The sequence below is a fragment of the Artemia sp. Qi Xiang Cuo genome, chromosome 3 (genome assembly GCF_049724085.1).
Source record: "Artemia sp. Qi Xiang Cuo chromosome 3, ASM4972408v1, whole genome shotgun sequence".
Classification (NCBI taxonomy): Eukaryota; Metazoa; Arthropoda; class Branchiopoda; order Anostraca; family Artemiidae; genus Artemia; species Artemia sp. Qi Xiang Cuo.
This window is the reverse complement of record NC_142796.1, coordinates 81,650,397-81,678,221: the sequence shown is the minus strand read 5'-3', so window position 1 is coordinate 81,678,221 and position 27,825 is coordinate 81,650,397. Positions and strand designations below refer to the sequence as shown.

Sequence of the window (27,825 nt, the reverse complement as noted above, 5' to 3'; positions counted from 1 at the left end):
GTAGGAGCGTGCGTATCTGTGTTGACCTCAAGCGGTTTGGTGCTGCGGTGAGTCGTTAGTAGTAGTAGTAGTAGTTGTGATAGGCCTACTAAGTGATCTGATTAAGAAAAATTATATAGATGGCGGAAATAAAATATCCAGCGCTGTCACATAATCCATAGTAACTATTCTTCTCTCTTTTATGCTCACTCACCATTGATTAAGCTAGAGTGTAGATTTTTAAAACAAATTTGAATTTTTAGAGGTACTTTTGAAGTTGAACAAAGTAAGAATTCCTTTTCAATGTAAATGCTGTTATAGAAGGCTAGGCCTAATGTTTACAAGCCTGGGGTTGAAATCTGATTGGCTTGGAAAAAAGAAATAGGTCAAGGCTAGGTTATAGCCTACAGCTTAAGCTATAGGCTAATTATATCTCCTAGGTTTGTTAAATATGTGTTGCATCCCCCCTTCTAATGTGGTCAGATATTGAATTAACTGGTTCCTTAATTGCTCTTGTTTCAACCCATGTACCTGTAAATTAGTTAAGCTGTGATGAAACACCCCCCCCCCCATAAAAAAATAACAGGTAGGGTATACAAGAGTAGGCCTATATAACTGAAACCATAGTAGCCAACTATAGTAAGATTGGTAAATATTTACCAAATCATATTATTGAGTTACAACTAAAGTGAATAGCCTATAGGCTACCATTAGATGCCTTTTTTATGTTCTTTATGAATATAATAGGTTAGGCCTAATCATTTTGTTGGAAATGAATTTTAGCCCCCACCCATATATATATACCAGTTCAGGTTATTTTTTTGCCAAATAAGGGGGTGGGGGAAAAGTTTAAACGTACCTCGCATTTACATAATCCAAACAAGTACCCCCCCCCCCCTAATGTGCAAATATATAGGCTACCCTGAATTGGTAGGCTATATATAGGGGTGGGGGCTAAAATTCATTTCTAACGATAATTATTATGTTTGTAGAGCATGAAAAATGGCATCAAGTGGTAGGCTATAGCCTATTCACTTTAGTCATAACTCAATAATATGATTTGGTAAATATTTACTGTAAAATTCTGTTTTAGCTACTTTTGGCTATCTTGGAAAGGGGTTAGGTTAGGAAAATGAAACTTTCAGGGATGGGTCTACAGGCTAAAGTATGGGGAAATTTTTGGCAGCTCATATTAAGCCTATTGAGTTACAAATAAAGTAAACATACCACTTGGTGCCTTTTTTATGCTCTTGCCAAATATAATGATCATTTTTGTCAGAAATGAATTTTACACCCATCCTATAGCCTATATACCAATTCAGGGTATATTTTTGCACATTAGGGGGGGGGGTAAATTTTATTTCTAATATAAATTAAGAGGTAAGTTTAAACTTTAATCTACCCCCCCCTAATGTGCAAATATATACCCTGAATTGGTATAAATAGGGGTAGGGTTAAATTTATTTCCAACATAATTTATTATTATATTTGAAAAGAGCATAAAAAAGGCATCAAGTGGTATGTTTACTTTATTTGTAAGTCATTAATATGAAATGCAAAAAATCTACCAAAAGTATGTTCTGGAAAGGTATTTTGAAGTGCCTTCCTCCACTCCTCTGTCTAGAGGGCCCTGACCTTTGATGACCTTTAAAAATCTGTGTATTTTAAAAGTGAAACTTTGCAAAATAGATCTTCTGTTTAAATAAAGTACAAAATTGTTTTCACCTTCACTTCTTTACTTAATCTGAATAGCCTGTGGAGGCTAAGGTTTTAAAGATTTGCAAATGCATTTCCTAAATTTTGAAAAAAAATTGATATAGCTCAAAGTTCTACTCAAATAAAAGGAATTGGATTTTCAGAACTAAAGCCACAGAAAATAAACTGATAACTGAAAATTAAGGTAAAATGTTGCTTTGTCAAGATTTCAATAGTATAGACCTGTTGTGTAGCCTAGGCAAATTTCTGGGCCCTCTAGAGAGAAAAAGAGTAGTGGTAGGTACTTCAAAATAGCCTACCTTCCTGGGACATACTTTAGCCCATAGACCCATCCCTGAAAGTTTCATTTTCCTAACCTAACCCTTTTCCAAGATAGCCAAATTTAACTAAAGTAGAATTTTACCCCAACTAGTCAGCTAATTAGGTCTTCACATTACATATAGAATTCTAGGTAAATTCATTGTTTTCAACATAATATAGTTAGGGTGAAAGTGAATACATTACTTGATGCCTTTTCCTATGCTCTTTTATAGTTCAATGATCCTTTCTGGAGGAAATTCCTTTTGAGCCCCTGAAAGGTAGAACCATCCACAGGCCAATTAACCAAAAGCCTAAAAAGTATGTTTCTTTAAAAACTGTCTAGTGAGAAAAAAATTCCATTTGCAGCTGATTCTGGAATGGTAATTATCATTTTCCTTTGTCCTAATAGTAATTTGTTGTTTTGAAACAAATTTATAGGAATAAAAAAAAATTCTGAAACCCCTCAAAAATGACATCACAGCAAAGCTGATATCATTTTCCAATGGCTTTCTAGCCTTTTTAGAAATAATTCAGCAAATTTGTTCTCAAAACAACATTTTGTTTCTAAAACTAAGGAAAATAATTAGCATTCCTGAATCAATTACAAATGACATTTTTTTTCTCACTAGCCATTTTTTTTTAGAAAAGAATATTAAATTTTTGGTTACTATAGACTATTTTGAGCCCTTTCAGACCTCAAATGTAATTTACTCCAGAAGGGACTATTGAATTGTAAAAGAGCATAAAAAAGCATTAAGTGATGCATTCACTTTCATCCTAGTTAAATTGTGTTGTGAACTGACTAATTTACCAAATTATATTATTAAGTGACTAGTTTGCTAAAGGTATAAGCTTTAAAATTGGGCCTATTGAGAACAAAACATGTTTAACCCTAGTCATTTGTACAATATAGGTTCAACTAATGCACAACCCTTACCCATTTCAGCTGCAACTGAATATAGAGATCTTGGGCTAATTATTGATAACAAGTTGAAATTCACACCCTATACAGGAATGACTGTTGGTAAAGCATCGCAAAGACTAGGGTTAATAAAACAGACAATCTCCTCCAGAGCTCCACAGACCATGCCGAAGTACAAAGCCCTAGTTTGGCCTGTCATAGAATATGGAATGACTTTTGCCTCCCCTATCAATAAAGATGATGTAGCTGCCCTTGAATCCATTCAACAAAAGGCCACAAAATGTATAGAAGGGTGCAAAGGTCTAGATTACCCAGCAAGATTACAAAACTTGTAAACTTAACTAGTTTATAGAAGATGAAGGGGAGACATGATTATGACTAAGAAATTATAAACCAGCAAAAACCAGAGCACACATATGTACAGCAAACCACTTCTCCAATACAATTGTGTCATTCTGGAATTTTTAAACTGATTAGATGGTAACAGCCTCTACCACCAATGCTTTCAAATCTGTGGTTGATCATGAATGGCTGAAGCAACCATGGAAAACAAAATGGGATGCTGCCAATTGGAATCATTGCTATCATTCACCAGCAACATTACAGGATTTACCTTAGTTGCTGGACAATGTAATTTAAGGTAAGAAAATTGCTGAGTGGAAAATGGTAAGTGGATAGGGAGTGCTCAACAAACCGTGGTGCACCATTTGGGACGCCACAAATGATGACTAACGATCATCACTGAAGCTGGCAGACACAGGATTTGTCCTATCACTAGCAAGTGTGATTTAAGGTAATTTAATGTAATGATTCTTAGTTCATGATATGTAAGAAAATTGTATTTAAAACATTTTGAAGTTGCTTCCACTATACTTTACCCTGCCCCCCACCCCCTAATGTGCAAATATATAGCCAAAATGTTATATTCCAATGTGTTTCTGTTTCTTGATTATTTTTTTTTATACTGATTCAATTTTTGGGTGCACAGGTTGAAACAAGAGTGACACATTCAAAATGCATAAGAAATATATAACTTAGAATATGTATGTGCACATTAAGGGGGCTGGTGGTAAATTATTGTGGAATTGCCTTCAAAATGTGTTAACTATAATTTTTCTGCATATTTTGAAGGGAAAATTGTTTTCTGAATGTGTTTTATTCTCAATAGCCCCAATTCTATGCTTATGCTGTTGGCTAATTAAAGCTCATATATATATATATATATATATATATATATATATATATATATATATATATATATATATATATATATATATATATATATATGTATATATATGTATATATATGTATATATATGTATATATATGTATATATATGTGTATAGTGTGTATATATATATATATATATATATATATATATATATATATATATATATATATATATATATATATATATATATATATATATATATATATATATATATAACATACTGATAATCTGGCCAGTCATTATACTGGCTAATCTAAACACTTTGTAAACATGCTGTCATTAATGTTAGCAACCTAATTGGCTAGAAAAAGAATTTCCATACATAATGTTTAGCAAGGGAATTTTCCTCAAACTATCCTATTTCATATTAGTTTTGTGGTGAATATACTTTTGATTAATATTATAAAATTATTTTGAAAACAAATTTGTAGGGGTTTTTAAAGAGCCTGAATCCCCCTTAAGACAGCATCAAAGCAAATCAAAAAGTACCATTGGAATCACCATTGTTGAAAACCCTAAATAGGAACCTTTCAGCCATGACCATCACATATGAGGGGGAGGAGACCCTCCCCCCCCCAAAAAAATGTTTTTGGTCACATGGTAATCAGTAATTGTAGCACTTTGCACCACAATTTTTCTGATGCAGCTAGAATTCTTTGTTTGGTTCAATAAAGACCACAAAAATACTGACATGTTATCTACAGAAATTTTAAACTTGATCAGTAAACAAAGCAGTTTTTCCAACTCCTGCTGTGATTTTACAGATGGTGCCAAAACTTTCTATTTGGTTAAACAATCAGCATTAAAATAGTGACATGATGTGTAAGAATCTAAATCTTGGTTGGCAAATGCAGCAGTGTTACCAACTTGTGTGGTGATTTTATGTGTTGTATTTGAAAAGGACATTATGTCAATTATATTGACAAAAAATAGTTGGTAAAAATGGCCAGCCAGTCAGTAAAATACCTTGCTCCCCCCCCTAAAAAACCATTTTGGCTAGTAACAACATTGCTCACAGCCCCACCTTGAACAACAAGGTAAATCACAATTTTGTATGGGTAGTACTGAACTCTCTTTGTTGTCTTAATTTGCTTTTTTTTTTTGCTAGAAACATCATAGATTACTTAAGTTCATTTAAAAGCAATTTTTTATACCTAATTGGTTTTTAACAGTTTTCTTAGATTTTCATTATAGTCTAAAAATTATAATGTGTTACCTTTAGGGTCCCATTTAAGGGCTTGAAATGGAATTAGTCTGAAAAGCAATTGTTATATTTAAAAAAAAGTGCATCAAGTGGTGCTTTTCCTTTCTTCTTAGTTAAATGGCATGAAAAAGTATAAATTTATTTGGGGGGGGGGGGTGTAGAGTAAAGTGACTGCTTATAAGAATAATTTAAGTAAGTATTATAGAATTTTTAAAGGTAGGTAGGCTAGTTTTTAGAATTTTACAGTGCTTCCTTCTGAGGAGGGGCAACCAGCCAACCACTGAACTATTACTGTGCATCGTTGGAATTGGTCAACTACTAAAAGTGTTTTATTTCCATTGTTTATAATTAGTAGAAAGTGGAAAAGCTTTAGTTAAGGAGCTTCTTGCTATATTGGATAGTAGTTCAGTGAATGAAACTTAGGAATGAATCTAAGGCCTAAAATGTGTCCTGGGAAGGTGTTATCAAGCTCTAGATGTCCTTTCCTCATTTCAATGGCTTAGAACATGAGTTGGCAACCTGCAGCCCATAAGGATTATTGATTTGGACTGCTAGACCCTTGCTGCAATGCACCTGATACACCATATTACTCACCATCACAATGAACATCTAAATGAAAGAAGGTACCATATAGCATTCTTAAAAAAAACTGTAAGTCTCATCTAGCACAGTTAGTTTTATTTTCAACTATCTAGTCCAGACCAATTTTTTTGGTATGTTACAATTTTTGTTTTTGAGCAAATCTTTCTCAAAGTTTGGGAAACACACCCTGAAAAATACTTTGTCTTTGGATTTTCTTTGTTTATTCTTTTTTAGTTCAGAAAAATTTAGCACTTGAGGTACCAAATGAAAGCCAAATTATCTGGTCATGTTAGGTGGTCATCTTGTAGCAAAACATTCAGAAGAAAAAACAATACTTGATTTTGCTGATGGGTGTCAGCTGGTATATAGTGGGTTGGGAAAATACGGTAAACACCGGGACATTTCCCAGAATGTACCAGATGGAACCCATCTACAAAATTGAGGGTATTTTTTTTTTTTTTTCAAAAGGGTATAAGTACATCCAAGTTGTCAAAGGAGTATAAATACAATATCTAAGGAACAGAATAGGTATTGAGTTTCCACTTTCAGGGAAACTTGTGGGGGAGTAAAACTAAACCAAAAGGTGCAATACATATCCAGATTATCAAAAGGGTGTATGTGCAATATCTCAGAAAAAAAGGGGGTATGTTGGAACTTTCAGACCATATTATTGGGGATGTTGAACAAAATCAAAAGACCATGTCCATCCAAGTTTGTTAAGGGCATATTGCAGCATCTTAGGAACAGATACAGGTATTAAATTGAAGCTTAGGGACCTCTTGAGGGGGATTTATAACTAAATATGGATGTTGAAATGGTCTATGTGGTGGCTAGGGACATTAAGGTGAAACTATCAAGGGATATTGCCAAGTATATTGAACAAAGTCAATATGTACACTATGCATGCAGGTTGTCAAAAGGACATGTAAACAATGTCTGAAAAACAGCTGAAAGCAATAAATTGAACCTTTGAGGGCTGCTACAACTACCACTTATGCAAATAGTACTACTGCTACTGTGACTTTTTCAAACTGTTATTGCTTTTAAGTGTTTGAATTAGTGATAACTTGCAACTGCAGATACTTGTGAATGTGACTAATTGCAATTGCAACTGCTACCCCAATTAATTGTAACTACAACTGCCAGTGCATATGACTTTTACTGCATCAACTACTTTGCTATAGCAAACAACAAGACACTCCCTCAAAACTGGAGTAATTCCAAAAAGACAGGGGTAGACTGGCTGGTGGGTTTTTGAGCTTAAAATACACAACTGTTACTATGCAAGCCTGAACCCACTAGCTTGGGTCATGCAACAAGCTTTAACAGAGTCAACATTGAGCAGTTCTTCTCAAGCCCAAATTCAGTTCTAGAAAAGCTTATTTTTAATGCAAGTGACATTCAACAATTTATGTTCCTCCTTAAGTGTTTAGGGAGAGGGGTCAGATGATATTGTGCAAGGCAACATCATCAGAGAGAGCTGTCCTTGTGACCATGGTTGGGACTGTTTCTGCAAGCATCTAGTATTTATCACCTTAATTAATATTTTCAAGGAAAAATTTTTCAGTGTCACATGCTAACTGGTGCTCCAGCAAACTCAGCAGGTGGAGTCTTACCATCAAATTGGATCAGTCAAGATCTATTTTTGAAATATATTCATCATCTCAAGGATATATTCACATCAGTCATTTTCCAAATTTCAAGAAAGCAGTAGAAGAAGCTGGTATAAATTTTGTTTGATAAAATACTAAAATGAAAAGTGCATTAATACAAGTTAAAACTGAGTTTGAAAACCAGGTTCCTGATTTCACAAAGATGTCATGTAAGATGGATATTTTTGAAATCCCCTTAACAGTGGATATCAGTAATGTACCAAGTGATTTGCAAATCAAAGTGATAGATTTGCAAGTGATACCACATTTAAAAAAGCTTTTAAGGAAAACACCAATTTGGGGGATTCATGTGGTAGTTTGCCTTCTAAAAACTACAAGGAATTAAAAAGGTTTGCTGAGCAATTAATTACTATGTTTGGTTGTACATATATTTGTGAGTAAACTTTTTCAATTCTGATTTATCAAAAACAAACAAACACTGTTCTTGGTTATTGGACATGTATTTAGATGCAATATTTCACATCTCTACTACAAAAATGCCAAATAATGTAAAAAAAAACTTGCAAGTCAAATGCAACAACAAAAATCTCATTGATTGTATTAACTACAGTAAATGTAGTAAAAATATACATAAGCGTTTTATTTTTTAACCTAAAATATATGTATATAAATATTGTAGATGTACTCTACTTATAGTAGCATACCTACAATACTAGACTACAGTGTAATGACCTGTGACCTAAGTGCAGCCTGTATAATATCCCAATATAAACTTTTGGCCCTTTTACTACAAAAGGTTGCCAACCCATGGCTTAAAAGATTGCATAGGATGGATGACGGGTCTGCCTAAATTTTGACAAATGTTTTACCTTAATTTTAGGGTTTCAGTCTCTTTTTTATTTGCTTTAGTTTTTGAGAATGCAAATCACCTTCCCAGGGGATAATTCAGTCTTTCAATTCATTCCTGAGAGTTTTGTTCACATTCCCTAAGTACTTTCCAAGATGGTCAAAAGCCTTCTTCTTCTATTTAAGACCAGGCGGGCTTTTCACTAAAACTATTCAGCGCTTTTTCTTTTGCTTCACTCTGTGGGCTACAGAGCTACTGGCTTGATTGCCTCATATTTATTAGATATATTCAGATATCTTTCAGCAGATCTTTTGACTCTAGGAGTTCAAATATAAGATGATAGATGTCGATTTCTATGCTCTGTGTGCAGGTATAGTTGACTAGGCTCTTGGCTGATAGTGGGATTTTGTGGTGTTTGAAGTATTTTAACAGTTTACAAAGCAAGGTATGTTGTGCAGACGTCAGCATATTACATTCAAATAGGCAATGGTCAATTGTTTCATTATTCATATTACAATGCCTGCAAAGAGGGGACAGGAGAATCGAGCCACTTGAATTAGAAAGCTTATATGAGAATGCAAGGACATTTAGTCCATTTGTTCCAGAACAAATTCTATGATAAATTTTAGAAAGATACTTATTGGGAAAGGGGGAAAGGATAGGATTAATCTTATTAAAATTAATATCTGATAGCCTCCATCGGTAAATATCTCTAATTGGGATTGGTCTCCCACTTGGCTGGTCAATATTTATAGCATTTTTTGCTATTTCATCAACCTGATGATTACCACTTATGCCAGAGTGGCTAGGAATGTACTGAAAGTAAGTTTTTATGCCACTTGAAGCAAGATTATCAATAATACTGAGACAATGATAAGTGTCAATGTCCAACTTATATTGAGGAGCTGAGGCCAGCAACTCAAGGCTTGATAAAGAGTCGGAATAGATGATAATATTTTTCGAATTTTCAATCAAAGGTTGGTTTTGCTTAAGGTGTTCTAATGCCATGATTATGGCATTTAACTCAACAGACATTATAGATAAATTATTAAATAATCTCTCGCCCATTGCAATTTTCAGGTGAGGAAGGAAAACACAACTTGCAACCTTCTCATCCATTTTTGACCCGTCAACAAATATTTGGAAGTGATTTTTATAGGTAATTGTATTAAGTTCTGCAAATTTTTTCTGGACAAAAGCAATGGGGGTTAAATCTTTATTCCATTTTGAAAATTCAGTATTTATTATGGGACATGACCAATTCCATGGAGGGGAGTGGGGGAAAGTAGGTGCAATAGACTTTGCTGGTACAGGGAACTTCTTTTGAATATTGGCATACTCATCTGCAATACCTCTATACATGGCTGGATTTCTTAACCAATTATGTAATGTGTGTGAGCTATTTGATTCAATTTTTGTAAGATGTTTTATCAAGAGAAAGCTACGTCTCTCCCTTATTGTTGTTAATCCACTCTCCATAAGCAGAGACTTGGTGCTTGTGGGTTTCCTAAGACCAAATATGAGACGTATTATATCATTTTGTGTTGTTTCAATTTTTTGCATCTGGGTCTTTGCACATGCACCATAGACAATGAGCCCATAGTCAATATGGGGTCTTATATGTGATTTATAAAACTGGAGTAAGGTTTTCTCCTTACAACCCCAGGGTGTGGAAAGAAGTCTTTTTAGTATATTTGCTTTTCTATAACATTTTTTTATTGTGTTTGAAATGTGGAGGTGGAAATTAAGTTTTTGGTCAAGCATGAGACCTAGGTAATTAATATTATTATCTTCTGGAATAGTTGTTTTATTTAGAGTTAGTTTTGCATTAACATGGTTTCGCTTCCGGTGAAATTGAATTATTTTTGACTTGGTGGGTGCAATGGGTAAATCTGAATGTTGAGAGAATTTTTCAAACTGGAAAAGTGACTTTTGCAGATTTGACTGTGCTATCTGAAAGGTGTTGCCAGATGACCATAGCACCAGATCATCAGCATATTGTAGATTCGTGTGGGGTCGGTTCATGTCCCAGAGATATAGGGCAAAAAGGAGGCAACTGAGGACTGCTCCCTGAGGTAGGCCTTTGGATATTGTCTTTTGGGGTGAAGAGGCTGAACCAACACAAACAATGAAACTTCGCACTTCTATGAAGGATTTAATAAAGGATACTAGCTTAGGAGGTACTACAAGGTTTGTAAGTTTATATAAAAGGATTTGGTGGTTCACATTGTCATAAGCTCCTTCAAAATCTAGGAAAGCTGCCACTAGGATATTATTTTTTGAGAAAGATTCATTTATTGCATTTGTTAGCAAAATGAAAGCATCTGTTGAGGAGTGGTATTTCCTGAATCCAGTTTGAGTGTGTGGGATCATGTTATTTTTCTCAACAAACCAGAGGAGTCTGTGATAAATCCTTTTCTCCATTATTTTCCCCATCACAGGTGTAATCATTATGGGCCTATAAGACACAGGGTTATCTTTTGGTTTATTTTTCTTTAGGATTGGTAGGAGGGACGAACATTTCCATATATTGGGGAACCTAGAAGATGCCCAAGCGTGATTATAACAATTTAGCAGTTCTTGTTTGTATGAAGGTGTGAGATTCTTTATCCATGTAGGGTGTATATTAATAATAATAATAATAATATATTGCGAAAACAGGCTTGCGCCTCTATCTACAAAAATTTAAATAATCAAATGCTTTATCACTATAATGTTTGTCAATTTTGTTCTTAAATGCATTGACTGAATCTGAGTTAACAGTGTCTGAGGGTAGTGCATTCCACTCGGAGACAATACGGTTGCTGAATGCCCATCTCCCAACATCTCTTCTGAAACGTTCTTCAGTTAGCTTAAACTCGTGACCTCTCAGGTTATTATTCTTGAATGTTATTATCTCTTCTGGTGGGATGTTGTCGTAGTATCTGTTGCATATTTTGTACACTTCAATAAGATCTCCTCTCAAAAATCGGTCTGAGAGGCTTGGGAGCGACATTTTTTTCAAACGGTCTTGGTATGATAAGTCTCTAAGTGATGGAACAAATTTAGTAGCCCTCCTTTGGATTTTTTCTATTGCATTGCTGTCTTTTTGAAAAAAATGGTCTGGTTGTTGTATGACCGTGTTCGATCATTGGTCTCACTAACGATTTGAAGAGTATAGAAAACAGTGTTGAGTCAGTAAGAGAGAAATTTCTTCGAATAATTCCCAAGACTTGTGATGACTTAGAGATGATTGACTCGTAGTGCTTGGTGAAAGTCATGTCACTGTCTATTGTCACTCCCAAGTCTAGAGCTTCTTCTTGTATAGGTATCTGTTGTCCTTCAAAGCAGTAGTGCCGAGAAATGTGTTTTGGGCCTAGCCGAATATGATTATTTTTTTCTGTATTCACTTCCATGCTCCATTTTTTTATTCATTCTGCTGTTTTGTTTAAGTGTTGATGTAGTATTTCTGTATCTTCAAAGCTTGTTATTGCGCGAAAGATTTTTGTGTCATCTACATAAAGCAGTATCTCTGAATCCATGTTATTTGGGAGATCATTTATGTAAATATTGAAGAGTAAAGGCCCCAGAACACTACCTTGAACCACTCCACTTGTGACTTTTGTCTCATTGCTGCTAAGATATCCCTCCAGTCTCACTCGCTGAGATCTTCCTTTCAGAAAGTTGAGAACCCACTTTAGAATAGCATCGCCAACACCGATAGACTGTAGTTTTCAAAGAAGTTGACTTTGTGAGACTTTATCAAAAGCTTTTCTGAGATCTAAATATAAAATGTCTATCTGCATCCCACTATCCATATATTTTCTCCAGGTGTTTGTAGCAACAAGTAGCTGGCTTTCTGCTGATCTTTTCTTGAGGAATCCAAACTGTGCGAGTGAAATGAGGCTCCTTTCGAGTAGGTACTGTAATATATTATCGTGAAGTAAAGATTCTAGTATTTTGCATGTGATACAGGTTAAACTGATAGGTCTGTAATTACTTGGATCTGACTTGCTTCCTTTTTTGAAGAGGGGTATCACTGTTGCTTGCTTCCATGCATCAGACAGGTTCCCTGTTTGTAGCAACTTGACAAAAATGTAGTGCAATGGCGCTGCAATTTCTTGTGCCAGCTCTTTGAGCACTCTAGGATGTAGGCCATCTGGACCTTCTGATTTGTAAGGGTTTAGATTTTTCAGTTTTTTGTAGACCATTTGTATTGTCAGTTCTATTTCTTCAAATTTGCCTGCGTCTAGTGGCTGACATTCCACTTGACTTTCATCTTTGTCCCTCTCTGTTGTGAAAACTGTGGAAAACTGCTGAGTTAGTAGGTTGGCTTTAGCTATTGGGTCACTGATTGTTAAATTTGTTGCTGAGTTTCTAAGATCGGGAAATAACCGGTTGTTCTTTTCTTTTTGAGTTAACGAAGTTCCAAAACGCCTTGGGGTTGATCTTTGAGTTTTCAGCTACTTTCCTCTCATTTTCGCTTGCTTCTTGTCTAGTGGCTATCTTGACTTTGTTGGCGATTCTGCGATAATTTCTATGATTACTTTCGGTATCAGTCTGCTTGAGCGTCTCCCAGGCTTGCCGCTTGGTTTTTATTAGGTCAAGGTCTCGTTTTAGAGGCGGTCGTTTTAATATTTTTACTATTTGTAAATAATTATTTGTGTGGTATATTATTAAGGATAAAAACTTTATGTAAATGCCATCTACTAGATATGTGTTATTTAGTATTTCAGTCCAGTTTAAAACTTCTAGCTCCGTTCGCATGGTATTGTAATCACCTTTTGAATACATCCACCTCTCTTTTTTCTCATAGTTTCGCAACTTATAATCACCTCTAAGTAAATTGTAGCGTGGTCCGATTTTCCAACAGGAGGACCTATAGTAAGTTCTTTTATTAGTTCCGTATTACTGCATAGGACTAGGTCCAGTAGCGTTGGCTTGTCGCTTCCTCGGATTCTTGTTGGTTTTTTAATAAGCTGTTCTAGGTAATTATTGTTCACTGTCTTCAGAAATTCCCTCTGTGAGGGTGACCCGCTATGCTCTAGGACGTGTGGCAGGTCCCAATCTATGTTAGGGTAATTGAAATCTCCAATGATGAGAGTTGGTTCTGTTAATCTTTGACATATAGCGTGAATATCTTTAAAGAGTACTTTGTCATTCACGGCTGTGCTATTTGGACTTCTATATATTACAGCCAAATTTAGAGTTGCTTGGTTTGTGTTTGATATCTGAAGCAAAATAATTTCCTGTCCATTTGTTTTTGATGACACTTTCTGGATTGATAAATTGTCTAAGACGTAGCAAATAATTTCCCGACCTTCTTCTTGATCTATGTTCAAGGTGTAGCTTTTGTAGCCGTTGATGGCCAACTCTGGTAAAGTTGGGAGATATCGACAGTGTTTAGGCTTAGCTTCGACCGCTGCTACTATGTCTGGGTTCTTTGCTGCCATTTCTACTTTTAATTCTGATAATTTGTTTGGTAGTGAATCAGCATTTAAATATAATATCTTGAGTGTTTTTACTTTAGTAGCTTTTTTGTTAAGCTTGAAGGATGGTGGCATTTGTTTGGCTTTGGTTATTCTACTTCATATTTGTCGTTGCTCTTCGTTGGAGTCTTTACCTCGCTTCCAATGGCTCTGCATCTCCATTTGACGATCGCACTGGGTGCGGGTATTCCTCTTCTGTTGTCGCTTCATGGCGAGCATTTGTCTCTGCATGGGCGTGAGATATGGGTTTATATATACTTTGGTACGAGTTTCTTCATTTGATGATTTTCTTGGATTTGGAGCTGTCCTCAGGATTGTTTGCCTTTTCATCTCAAGCTCTTGTGATTTTTTTAGCTTAACTAACAAAGTGCGTGGACTACCATCTTCTTTTCGTCTTCCAATCCGGGCAGTTTCTAGTATTTCGCCTTCAGTGATATTTGCCCCGAGCTCGTTTACTTGAGTCAATTTGACAACCTGTGTAATGTCATTGACAGTAGTGGATTCAGGCAGCCCCATGACTACAAAATTCATCTTTTTCTGTTCTCTTAATTCCTTTTCTACTTCTACCTGAATAATTGCATTTATTGTCGGCTGGATGTCATGAGGTGAGGGTTTTTCACTATACTTCGAAGGTGTTGCCTCATGAGGTCTGTGAGGTTGAGCTTCTGTTAGCTCTCGCACTTGAAGCTGTAAAAGTGCTACTTTTCGTTTGGAGCAGGAGAGGCATTCGTATTTAAACAGGAGACACACGCTGTCTTCTCTCTTCATGACCAGCACGAGATCTGCATTTATACCTCGGCAAGCGGCATGTTCCCACTCGTTGCAGAAAAAACAGAGGAAAGAGGTGGTAGTGTCAACATCTTTGTGACAGTAGCTGCATTCTGTGTTGTTATCTGGGAAACTAGTGACCAAAGGAATCTCTTTGGGCTCCGTAGGCTGGCTTACCGAGGGACCTTGACTTTTGGTGGATTCTTCTCTCGGAGTCCCTCTAGTATTTTGTGCTTTTGGCGGAGGAGTTGCTTTATATTGGTCGTTGCTAGAAGATTTGCAACTATAGCATTGCCATTGTCCTTGGAGTTTGTCAGCAGCTTCCTTATTATACGCAAGACCTGCGCAACCAAAGTGGAGCCATTTTAAGCAGTCTCGGCACTGAATTCCTCCTTGAGCTCTTGTTACATTTTTCTTGCACCGTGGGCAGAGTTCTCCCATATCTATGTTATTTATTTTGGCAAAGATTTTGTCAGCAAAACCTTCAGTTCAATTTGGCAACACCGGCGTTTCAAGCTTTAAAGATTTAGCGGTAGATAAGACCTGTGGGAGGTGCAACACACGAATCACCTTGTTCCAGCAGTTTAAGGATAAAAAATCCCGCTAGCACTGTATGGCCTCTTGAATGTTCGTTGTTGCTCACTTCTGCACAGGCTATCTCCGAAAAATGCAGCCCGAATTTTATCGCCGAAAATGGCAAAATATACTGTCTAAATTTGGCAGCTATGCAATATTTGGCAACTGTGTAACTTCACTTATTCAGAAGAAACAGTGATGGCAACAGAGATGGCGCTATACGAAAATAGCAGAATAGATGGCGTGCCAGTCTATATAAGAAAAAGAAGATGGTGCTGTTGAGAATACCCAGAGAGAAATACCTATACTAAGAATTATAGAAGGTCCCTCAAATACTACTCAACTAAAAATCTAGAATTAGAGTGTAGAAATCAGTATGGAAATAACCTTAAAGTAATGCAGAAGCTTTATCCCATTAAGGGCAAAGATGCAAACTCAGCTACAATAACTCTGTATATAACATAGATGGCATCTAGACCATTTTATATTGTCATAGCTACTGCTAGTTTTGGACCTAATATGATGTATTGCATTATTCAATTCCTGGATTGAAAATGGATTAGTTATGTACTCGGATCCTGGGCGTCGTTGGTAACTAGGGTTCATAGGAATTGTGGACAGCTTGCTTTGATTATTTGATGTTAGCTTATTAACAAAAAGAGTTGCAAATAGGTTAGCCTTTTCATTATCATTGTCATAATGGGTATTATTATGTATAAGCTCATACAGGAGTGGGTTGGGAGAAGTCTTTCCCACATATGTGGCTTATGACTTTATGTATAATTGGCTCATTTGTTTCTCTGGAGAGATTATTTGCAAAATTATTCCAGTATTTATATTTAGCATCTATTATAGTCCTTTTTAGATTAGATTCTGCTTGTAATTTTTTTAAATATGTAGTAGGTGTTGGTTTTTTTATGAATTCTGTCCTAGCTGCCTTTTTTATCCTCCATTTATTTAGTCACTCATTTGTCCACCATGTTTTAGTAATTTGTTTAGGGAATGTTTTCTTAGGTATTGTCTTAGGGATAGCATGATTAGCTGTATTTATTAGTAAAGATGTCAATGCTTCAGCATGTGTGTCAACTGTTGTGTTAGAAATGCATGAACTTTGGGTGAAACTTGTAATTTCATCATTTAGCTTATTTTGGAAAATAGACCAATTTGCTTTAGTGTTGATATATTTGGATGTATAAGATAAAGTTTCAGAAGGTTCATTTAGGGAGCGAACTATAGCAAAGTGGTCTGTACATAGACTATCAATTTTATTTATGTAAATTTTGTTCAAAAAATTTAAAGACACAATTTGTAGGTCAATTGTGGAGAAATTGCCACTTTTGGGGTTGAAATAAGTATTCAGGTTTGGAGGGGTAGCAACAACTAATTCATTATTATTTGAAGTCATATGCTCAATAAATTTACCAGCTTTATTTGCTGGTTTATTCCCCCACAAAAGGCTGTGGGCATTGAAATCTCCACAAATAATGATTTTTTTTAACATATTAGAATTATTTATATAATTAAAGAAATCCTTGGCATCTGTAGTTTGGCCAGTAGGGTTATAAAAGATTATTATTTATTTTTTTAAATTATTCATACAAACACTTATACCAATTACATCAACATCATTTTCAAAATCTGGAAAATTGATGCAACAACATTTTATATTATTATTAGCTAATAAAGATACACCACCTCCTTTTCTCTCTGAAGATCTATCCTTTCTCAGGATAGTATATCCCAGAGACTTAATTTGTTGATTTTGGGTTAAATGAGTTTCTTGGAGGCAAGCAATATTAATTGAATTATTATTCATAAATGATGTTAGTTCATTTAGCTTATTTTCTGTGATTGATCTTACATTCCATTGGAGTATTGATAAATGTTGTGTTGTTGATTTATTTTTCATATGAATGTGTATCAATGTTCAGCTTTGTTAAGAGTAAAGCAAGATCTTTTTTTGCTTGAATGAGCATATCATCTGGGATGTAAATTTTTGCCAATTCTGCAATAATTTTTGTATTCTGTAGTTGATGTATGTTCATGGCCTGAACTGCATTACAGTTTAGAATGAATAAGCATATATTTGGGGATTGCATTTTTGGTAGAGCATCCTGTTTGTTGTTTAAGGGATTAATTCCTGGTAGTGTTTCTGGTTTGTTTCTTCTTGGGAGGGAGGGCCAGGCTGGCCTCATCTCACCGGACAAGGAGGCTTGTTGGCTTGGTGATTGCTTCTGATAGGGATTTGAGCTAGGGGGCTTAGAAGATGGTGTTGTATCTGGGGTGCTTGATGCAGTGGGGGCATTTGACTTGGGGGTTTTGGTTGGTTTCATTACAGGCTTTATTTGGTATTGTTGGGCAGCATTTGCTTCCATTGCTGCAAAGGGGTATGGGATTGCCTTCTCTGTTGATATTTGGAGTGTTAGAGCTCTTTTCTTGTATGCAGGGCATAATGATTTATTTGTAGATTCATGTGGGCCTTTGCAATTGATGCATGTAGGCTGAGTGTTGTTGCAAGTTGTCAGCTCTTTAGGATGGAAAGATTTACAATTACTACACTCTTGGAGAATTTCATTGCATTTGTTTGTTGTGTGTCCCAGTTTGAAACACTTCTGACACTGAATAGGCTTAGGTTTGTATTCCTTGTGTGGTTTGATTTGCCCAAATAGGAATAATTTTTCTGGGATATCAATTTTATCCTTCAGTGTGAATAAGAAGGATCTACTAGTTTTTAGGCCATTAGAGTTGGGTTTTCCAAGTTGGGTAACATCCTCAACTGGGATTGTGTTTCCAGCCCTATCTGAAAGGCCTTCTTTTAACTCCTGAGTAGATATCTCTGGGGGAACATTATAAACTACTATTTTTGTTGGTGATTTATTTATTTATTTATTTATTTCCCTCAAAAACGAGGAGTATAAAAGATAATTAAATAAATCTTCAAAAATCCAAATAACACACCATCAAACATATTGTTTTGATTGTTTTGGGTTCCAATTAGATGCAATAATTGGGGTATTCAGAAGGGATTTAAGGTTAATTATTGTATCTGCTGATTTCTGATCTTCTACAGCTATTAGCAGAGATCCATCACGGTTAATGTTAAGAGAGAACATTGATTTTAGCAGTTTAAAAATTGCAACTCTTATTGCAGTGATCATTTTTATTTCAAAGGGAGTAGTGGGAGTAATTTTAAGGTAAATTCCTAAGTTTTTGGAGGGAGGATCTTGGGCAGGGAGAGGAGAAATGCTTTTAATTGGGGAGATTTTTTTCCTTTTTTTAGAGCTTCTAGAGAGCCCCTTAACTAGAATTTTAGAGCCCCTTAACTAGAATTTTACCAAGTTCCTAGCTAAAAAGATGAACTGGTAAAACTAGCTTATATGTTAGGGTTTTTGTCATCTTAGAAATAAGTTGAGCTCACTGAATGAAAATTTCAACCTTTTCAAGTATCTATCTCTATTCCTTCCCCTTCTAATGGTCATCAATCCTTAATGACCTGGGATGAACTTTGTTATTGAAAGGAAAATTCTTAAGAAATAGATTTATGTTACCCTATTTATGTTAATGATGTGAATTATATTATGTTTATGTGAATGACATGGCTTTTGTCAACATTAAATTTAAGAAGCCAAGCCTCAGCTCAGGGTATGACCTTTGCAGGACAAGGCTTCAGGTTGTCAGTGTAGAGTATTAGTTTACTGCTGATAGTGGAAGGAGCATCATTGATGAAGATATTAGAGAGCATAAAATCCAAAGCACTTTCCTGAGGAACTCCACTCAAAACATGTTTAGAGGGAGAAAGAACATGGTTACCAGAGTCATCAAATACCTGATCAAAATGAGATCACAGATAAAGAAAATCAAGAATCCAGAGCAGGGACTTCTCTTCAAGCTTAACTGCATGTAATTTAATTGCAAATTACTTGTAACAAACTTTGTTAAAGGCTTTGGAAAAGTTAAGCAGAATCATGTCATCAGGCAATCCAGTATCAAGCAATTTAGTGAGATGGTCATATGATTCAGGGAGATTGGTATCAACAGATCTTCCAGAACAAAAGCCATGCTCTGAGCTGTGCAAGAGTGTCATGCTAATAGGTCAGTAATTTTCAGCAAGGTTCTTTCTACCTTTCTTAAATATTGGAATACTATGGGCTGTTTCCCCAGCCAGAGGTAGTCTGGAAAGATTTAATGATAGATTGAACAGCAAGGAAAGAGGTTGACACAAGACTGTTCAACATTCATGGAGGGCACAAGGATGAATTCAGTCTGAACCAGCAGATTTTTAATTTTGAGGGATATGAGTTCTTTAGAACTATTGCATTGGTAATCAGAATATGTTTCATATTATGTGATACATCATATATAGGAAGTGGGGAAAGAACGGTATTGGAATTGGAGGAAAAAACAGATGAGAATTGTTGGTTGAAAATTTCAACTTTCAGCTCAGGATCAGCAACTGGTTAAGTATTGTGCAGGATATCATGGACTGTGCATCTGCTGCAACATTTTTGAGAGGCATAATACCAGAAAGATTTAGGATTATCCCTAACATCCTCAGCCAATTTTTCCTCAAACCTTCTCTTCAACTGCTTGATTTGGTTGATTGTCTGATTACAAAAATTTTTTAAGATTCAATAATTTTCTGAGGTTTTCTTTTTTCTGTAACCATTTCAGGCTCAATGATTTTTTTTTTTTTTTTTTTTTAGTTTACTTATTTTGGTTTTTAAAAAAGGTAGACTTTTGGCTTGTTTAGCCCAAAAAATTATGGTGCAAGCCTTTTCAGCATGCAAAATTTCGGTTTTTACATTAGACCAACTCTCTTTAGTATCATCAGTAATAAGCCATTTCCAAGTGACATTGACAAATCTTTTGGTGACTAGTTTATAATTGACATATTTTTGTTGCTAAAATGGTAAATATAACTCCAAAATAATTACAACATGGTCCATATTACCAACAGATCTGGATATTACATTCTTTATGAGAAGATCTGGATTGCTGAGAATAACCAGATAAAGAGTGTTAGAAGCTAGACCCTCTCTGCAATGAGTTGGTTGAGGTATTGTTTGACAGAGAATTACCAAAGAGGGCAGACAGAAAAGGAGATTCCCTAGTGCAAAACCCAGATCCATCAATCCATTGGATTTCAGGAAGATTAAAGTCCCCCAGAAGGACAAGGTCATAATTAGCAGCCAAATTAGATTCAGAGTCCAAAACATGGGGAGCACTGGGGCTTCTATATACAACAGCCACTACATGTGGGGATGTTGGGTTATGTAGTTTTATCCAAAGGGATTCAATTCCCTCAGTATTCAGAGAATTAAGATGAATGAGACTAACCTTTAGTCCATCTCTTACATATAAGCACACTAGTCTGTGGCAAAGTGGGGAATTCAAGTTTGAAAAAAGTTGGTAACCATTGATTTGGATTTCATCTGGTTACATAAGGCTGACAGCATGTTTTTTGGTGCAACTTCTGTAAATGCTGTAACACCCACCTCTGCCAATTTAATATACAAAAGAAAAGTTCTGAAAGTTTATTAGGGAGGCTATCAACATTGGGACTAAGCAAATTCAATTCTTGAGAGGTAGGAATCTGAAAGTATGCAGGACTAGAATAAGCAAGAACCAAAGGACTAAGAAAATTATTGGATACTGTGCTGTGAAACAACAAGGAAGAAACTGTAGGTGAACAATTTATTGCAGATGAAAAACAATTTACAGGGGTAGAAGGAGGCAGAGTCATCAGTGGGACATTAGAGCAGTCAAGGGGATTGCTCCAGCTGGCAATTTTTTTTTTTGTACAGTGGCACCCTTATGAATGATCTAGTCCACAACTCAACTAGACATGGTATTTCAACTCCTCAACTAGAGTGTTTTGTGCTTTGTTTGATCTTCCTTTGGACTTTCACCATAGAAACAGATTGTTCCTTTTGTTTCAAAGGATTAATGTATTGTTTGTTTGTTCAATTCAGTTGATGGCACAGAGAAAATTGCATGTCTTTTTACATTTACTGGGTGGGCACCAATATTAACTCTAAAATGGTGCAGGCTAGTGCACTTATAATATACTGTACTTAATACAATATATAATATACTATATACTATACTATAATTTACTATAATATAATATATATAATATACTTAATATAATATACTGTACTGTACTATAATATACTATAATATACTGTGCTAGTGAATATTATATACTGTAGTTGCCAATAAAATTCATATCTGACTGCTTTACCTCATTATATTCCAAGTATTAGATTTTGATAGGGCTTTTATGTATGTATGTGTATGATTGTAATCCTTAAAAATAAAAACAGTTGCAGGATTTTTTTTTGTATCACAAAACATGGTCATAATAATCATAGTCAGAGATTTTTTATTTTAATTATTTATCAATGGGCTATTTTAAAACTTGCCTGATTATTCAAATATTATAGCAACTATGCACAATTTATTTGAGGTATTTCCAATCAATGGTTCAGATTTAATGTCGATTTTGGGGGGATTTTGAGCAGGTTTTGGTTGTTTTTCTTGGTAACCTAAGCTCTATTCTGGAGACCATAAAAACTATATGGCAACATTGCTTATTTAGAAGTCATAATTTTAAAATTTGTGTTTTGTAATTGTATATATTTTTTGAATTTTAGTAAGCTGTAACTCAAGCTATTGTTTTTAAATATCAAAACTATGTTGTTTTTTTCATCAGCCAGCAATGTAATGTTTTCTTTTGTCATACAAAATGATCATAATAAGTATTGTCAGGATTTTTCCTATACACTTCTCCCAGAAAAATAATCAACTCCTTTAACAAACCCAATGACTCAATTTGAAGTCAACTACTCCCCAAACATTTGAAAATAAAAATGACAATGATTGCTTCACAATACTCTGGAAGTCTGATGTCTCAGCATTATCACAAGAAAACTACAGGTCTGGGGGACTTTGAAGCGCTTAAGATGGATTATCTATCCTTCAACCAGCATGAGATCAGAACAGTAAGGATTTTTGGGACATTTGTCTCAACCTCCAGACATCAGACCTCGGAAAAAAGTGCTTTTTTACATGGTTCATATACTGCTTTTCAGACATAGGAACTACAGTTTCTTAATTTGTACTCCTTCACAACTGTAAAATGACAAGTAAGGTCAGAATCTTTCTATGAACCATCTCTGTAGATCTAACCAACTCTGTCAATTCACAAAAATGTAGGGAGGGGACAATCTTGTTGTGTGTGTGTGTTTTTTATCTTTTCTCTAAAAACACCAAAAAAGAGCATTTTTCAATTAATATATCCCCCATAAAGATACTTTTCAACATATAGCTATAGCAACAAATTTTAATTCTTTATTTTTAAATATTAGAAATCTGCTGGTAAATTAATGTTAAGTATCAAGTTCACTGTTTTATCCCCACCTCTTTAATTACCTTAATTTTCAGCTTGGAGCAACTTAAGGATTTCTCCTTGTGGAGCTCCAGAGTTGATGATTCAAATTGTTTTCACTATCATTTAGTGACCTCCAGTCAAGTTTACACTCCTTCAAGGACCACTCAGCATCCAGCCTTTATTTGAAAATGTCAAAAGATTCAACAATAACTGTGTCTAGAGAGTTTGTTCCAATTGTTGTGGAAAAGAATTGAGTGTAGACTCTGGCTAGGGTAGACTGCTTAATAAGTTTCAGCCAATGGCCTCTGGTTCTCAAATTAGGACCAACAATTGGAAATAATGCTAGGAGAGTGTTAGCCTGCTGAAAAGGAAGCTTGAACTTGGAATATAAAAGGAATATAATATAAAACAGTATACTTTCGAAGTAAGACCTCCACTAAAATATTGAGGGAGTTGAGGATGCCATGCCCTCCTGAGGTTAATCAAAAGACCCCTCCCTCTTGCCAAGAAAATTAGAAAATAGTGGCCTCAAGGTTGAATTTTTGGGGTTTGCTGCTCCTCCTCCTCTCCTGGGAAAATTCTTCAACACCCCTCCCCTGGAAAAGGACTTGAGCTTTGTGGATCCATGCAAGTAAATTTGACTAATCTCTTTGTTTCAAGGCATCAATATGCTAGAAAGCTTCCTTCTCCTTCCAAAATGAAACCCTGGACATAGCTAGGTTATTCTGCTTGAAGAAAAATGCAAGTGCATCACACTCTCATCTGTCCCACTCAAAGGATAAACATGTACAACTGTCTATAAGGCTAGTTATTGGGTATGTAAATGTATTCTTTTTCTGTTGGATCTCTCCAGATGGGTGCTCCTTGAAATCCCTGGGAAACATGACAATCCTTGCTGAGTGCAGCTATGACCTATACCTGTTGGCTGCATAGTCTTTCATTATTTAATAATCAACTTTGGTAACATTTTCTTTGCAGAATGACTGACAGAAAAGCTGTTATCAAGAATGCGGATATGTCTGAAGAAATGCAACAAGATGCAGTTGACTGTGCAACTCAGGCCCTAGAAAAGTACAATATTGAAAAGGTATTGCTGAAATTTATTGATAATAGAATTTTTTGGTTATTTAATTCTTCAGCAGCTTTTTTCAAAAATATGTTATGCTACATATCCCATTTCATAACCAGTCATGGTAGAGATGGTAGAATACTTGAGCAGAAAGGCAAACATAACTAATTTTGCATCTTAAATGAAAAATGATATCCAAGGGTTCCCGAACCTTCTGATTACAAATCTGAGGCTAATGTTGAAATATAGATTTCCAAAATGAAACTTCATTAAGTTCATATTTTGAAAAGGGTGGACATGAACATATCATACCTTGTTGAAATCAGTCTCAGGGATTTTCAATGTAATGGAAGCCCCATAGCAATGTCCCTGATTTTGACCCCCCCCCCAAGCCCCCTCCTGCTGCACTCCAACATTGCGCATGTGGAAGTATTGTACCTCTTGACTTTTGATCATTGAAAAATCATTTAGGTAATTGTCCTAAATCCTCAAATGTTTATTCTTGATAATCCTCAAGATAGCTGTATGGTTGTCCCAATTAAAAACACAGTGATTATATATTTCAGAAAAAAAAAAATTGATTTCTACCCTAACCTTTAGAGCTTGCTGATAAGGGATCTGAGGCTAATTTTGCAATGATGACTTCCAGAATCAAAAGATGTACAAATTATAGGACGTACCACAACCTTTTGAAATTGAAGTAATTCAAAGATTTTTTCCATTTAATTGATTGAAGACCCAGAAGTGGACCTATACCTCCTCCAAATTTTCACATACAGATGTGCTGTGCTTCTCTTGATTCATGATTTTTCAGAGAATATCTAGACAATGGTCCTGGATGATTATGTGATAAATATTAAAGCTCCATTTCTGCCTATTGTTATCAGGGGAACCACAAAAATGTTGTCACCAATTTTCTCCCACAGGGGGACTCATCAAACTTTAGTCGCCCTAGCCAAGTGTATGGCACGCTGGATTTGGAATCCTTTGCCTGAAGGGCAAGTGTTTGATTCCTAGTGTGGCCAGTTATTTGGTTTGCAATGGGGGTTAATGGTGTGACTCTAAGCTCAGCTGGAGTCGACCAAGCTCTAAATGGGTACCTGGAGAAATCTGGGGAAGGTAAGCAGGAAGGGTATGCGAAAGCACAGGATGGCTGGTCCCCATCCCCCCATTGCACTTCCTGGCTGAAGGGCCTTGAGATGGAGATCAGCACCGCCTGTTTGGACTTTAAGGGTCTAGTGCCATATCCTTTACCTTACCTTTTTATTTTACTCATCAAACTGATTTCAGGATCAGGCTATAAAAGGTGATTCCCTGTATGTTTCAGAGATGGTTTTGATCGTCACCTAAGGTCCTATTCAGAGGATCTCTAGCTGTTAAATTTCAGTTGTGGCTGTTTAGAAAAACAAAATAAAAGCGGAGGAAGGATGTATTATGCAAATAGTGTTTGGATTCCACAAAAGCTGGGAATTAAGGGTAGTCAGGTTGCTGATCTGGGCCTGGTTTTACTTCATGTTGAAACCAGCTCTTCAAAGATTTTAAATATGTATGGCTTGAGAGTCCAAAGTGCTGGCCTTGGGCCCAGGTTACTTCAACACCCTTCTTCCAAGCCCCTCCCCCCTTTACTTATATAACCTTATATGTGATGATACATTTGAAGCTACAAACCGTTCCACATATCCTACAGTGAGAAATAGAGATAAATTGTTTTACCTCCACCCCCCCTCTCCTGCAACAAAGACTCGATAGGCTTTGCTGCTAGTAATAAAAAATGCATATAAGTATGGATTTTCAAGAATGATTTTGTGAGTGACTCAGTCTATAAGCATAACACAGAGTGGGATTTCAGTTTCTTATAAAAGAGGCCAATTTATAACTAGAATAGACAGGACAGAGAAAAAATCGACATTTTCAAAAGGGGAGAGATATAAGAGAATTTAGTCCAGGAATAAGACTAGCTCACGAAAAAGAAAATCAAAATCAAAAAATCTTAGGACTCTGAACCTATGCTGCATATTTGATTTTTTGTCCATTATTTAAAAACTAAGAACTACCAACTTTGTTCTGGCTCTGCTGGGTATTATTGCAGTGGAAGTGGTCCTTGTACTAGCTGCTTTTAAACCCTATTAAACTAATATATATATATATATATATATATATATATATATATATATATATATATATATATATATATATGAATGTGTGTGTATATATATGTACAGAATACAAAATAATTTTCATGTTTTATTCCTGCATTGGAAGTACCCCTGCTGCCCAATATACTATATACATGTATAATTCTTTTTTTGGGAAGAGGCTTAAACTTTAAGGAGTGTTTGTTTTTGTTAAATAGTCTGGGAGGCTAAGGGATTGGCCAAGAACAGATTGAGGGTTCAGTAACTCCTTGTAGTTGACATTAAAAAGTACCACGAAACAACACAAAAATTCGTACTTCGATATGTTGATGGGCAAAGGAAAAATAAAAGTCATCAAAATTATAAAAACCAAGTAAAAAATCGATTGTTGTATGTGTTATAGGGTACAACTCCTGATAATGTTTTTTTTCAGGACATTGCAGCATATATCAAGAAGGAATTTGACAAAAAGTACAACCCAACCTGGCACTGTATTGTAGGAAGAAACTTTGGAAGTTATGTGACACATGAGACACGTCATTTTATATACTTTTACTTAGGACAAGTGGCTATTTTGTTGTTTAAAAGCGGTTGATAATGGCAGCTATTTTGTGTTTTTGTTAATTATTCAGTTGGTCATACATGATTTACCTGCTATTTTGGTCACAATTTCGTTAATTTAACTGAGACTTAGAAAATGAGACCTGCTAAGATCTAACCTAGCTGCCATCAATTTTTCTTCTTTTTTTGAAAATACATATTTACAAATAAATGTACCGAATAATATATTTTGTTTTCTGGTTCGTTTCAGAATAAATGTCCACCCATTTAGTTTAATGTGAGATTAGCTTTTTTGCCTGAGAAAAGATACGAGTACATTTTTAAAACGAATATCTATCTATGTGGTTTAGTGTTAAACAGAGTTTGGACTTCAAAACTTGAAAAAAAGCTAGAAGTTTATTTGTGCAATTTATTAGTTGTAGCATAACTGACGTATATTGTCGATGAAAGAAAAGCTAAAAGACTTTTTTTTTCTTTCATCTCTTCATCTGCACAGACAAGATTGTTGTTAGTGTAAAGAGTGAGAATTTATGTAGAGGATACAAAAACTGCTCGAAAACATTCCCATTTCAGTTCAGCATTGAGCATACTTGGACAATTTTATAGCTTAACTAAGGGGGAAGGTATGTTGGGCCAAAACCTCGAATCTTTTGCTATTGTAATGAAATTCTACAATTGCTTCCTTGTACGTACGTAGCTTCTTTTCTAGGGGGGGGGAGGGGCTGAAGTTACATTGGCAGTTCACAAAACCTTATATTGCCAATAAGTTCTATCATACCTATGAAATATTTATTAATAAGTAATCACCAAAAATCGTAAATCATCAATAAGCTTTGGCATTAATCTTCTTGGATTAGAGCTAAATCTTTCCAAGACATTATGGATGATTGCTTCTTGTTTTACTTTTATTCTGTCATTCCAGTTGTTTATTTCCAGCTTTTATCAACTGCTTTTTCAGTCATATCTGGTGTAAATGTTAATTTCTAAGGGGAGGGGGAAAGCTGCCCCCTTCCATTTGCCCTTGCTCACTTCCAAAAATGTTTGTTTACATTTCTTGAAATTACTTTAATGTATGGGAAGTGTATACAAAAGCAAAGTTTATTGTCGTTAAATAAATGTATTGGTTTCTTAAATGCACTGATAGAATTAGTTCTAGTGTAAGAGAGCCTGTAGGTCAAGACCAAGTAACTGAATAGGATTTGCAATCATATGGGCATATCAGGGACTCCTGTACCAAGGCATATCTAGGGTTTGATCTGAAAAGTTAATTGTAATCAAGGTTTCTTCACTTATATCTTCAAATTGTAAGATCTAATAATTAAATTTAACATTTTGAAGTAACCAATGTAAAAAAAAATCTTTATTGCTTGAATATGTAAATTGGAGTTCTGGGACATTATAAATTAAAGTATTTCCATTGAACTGCAATTGCTTTACCATTTTATTATAGCCTTTATCATGC

General features: G+C 35.3%; 1 protein-coding gene across 1 annotated transcript; it reads left to right on the top strand.

The window, feature by feature from the left end:
* Nucleotides 1-159: 159 nt before the first annotated feature.
* LOC148954619 (dynein light chain 1, cytoplasmic) lies at nt 160-26,633 on the top strand. Its single transcript, XM_089087174.1, has 3 exons — nt 160-265; nt 23,577-23,685; nt 26,236-26,633. The coding sequence occupies exons 2-3, from the start codon at nt 23,578-23,580 to the stop codon at nt 26,395-26,397; spliced, it is 270 nt and encodes an 89-aa protein (XP_088943300.1). The 5' UTR covers nt 160-265; nt 23,577; the 3' UTR covers nt 26,398-26,633.
* Nucleotides 26,634-27,825: the final 1,192 nt, after the last annotated feature.

Excerpts from the sequence above, each read along its gene's own strand:
- LOC148954619 (XM_089087174.1), top strand. The coding sequence starts at position 23,578 with ATGACTGACAGAAAAGCTGTTATCAAGAATGCGGATATGTCTGAAGAA. Across the intron at positions 23,686-26,235 it reads AAAAGTACAATATTGAAAAG|GACATTGCAGCATATATCAA; the intron begins GTATTGCTGAAA and ends GTTTTTTTTCAG.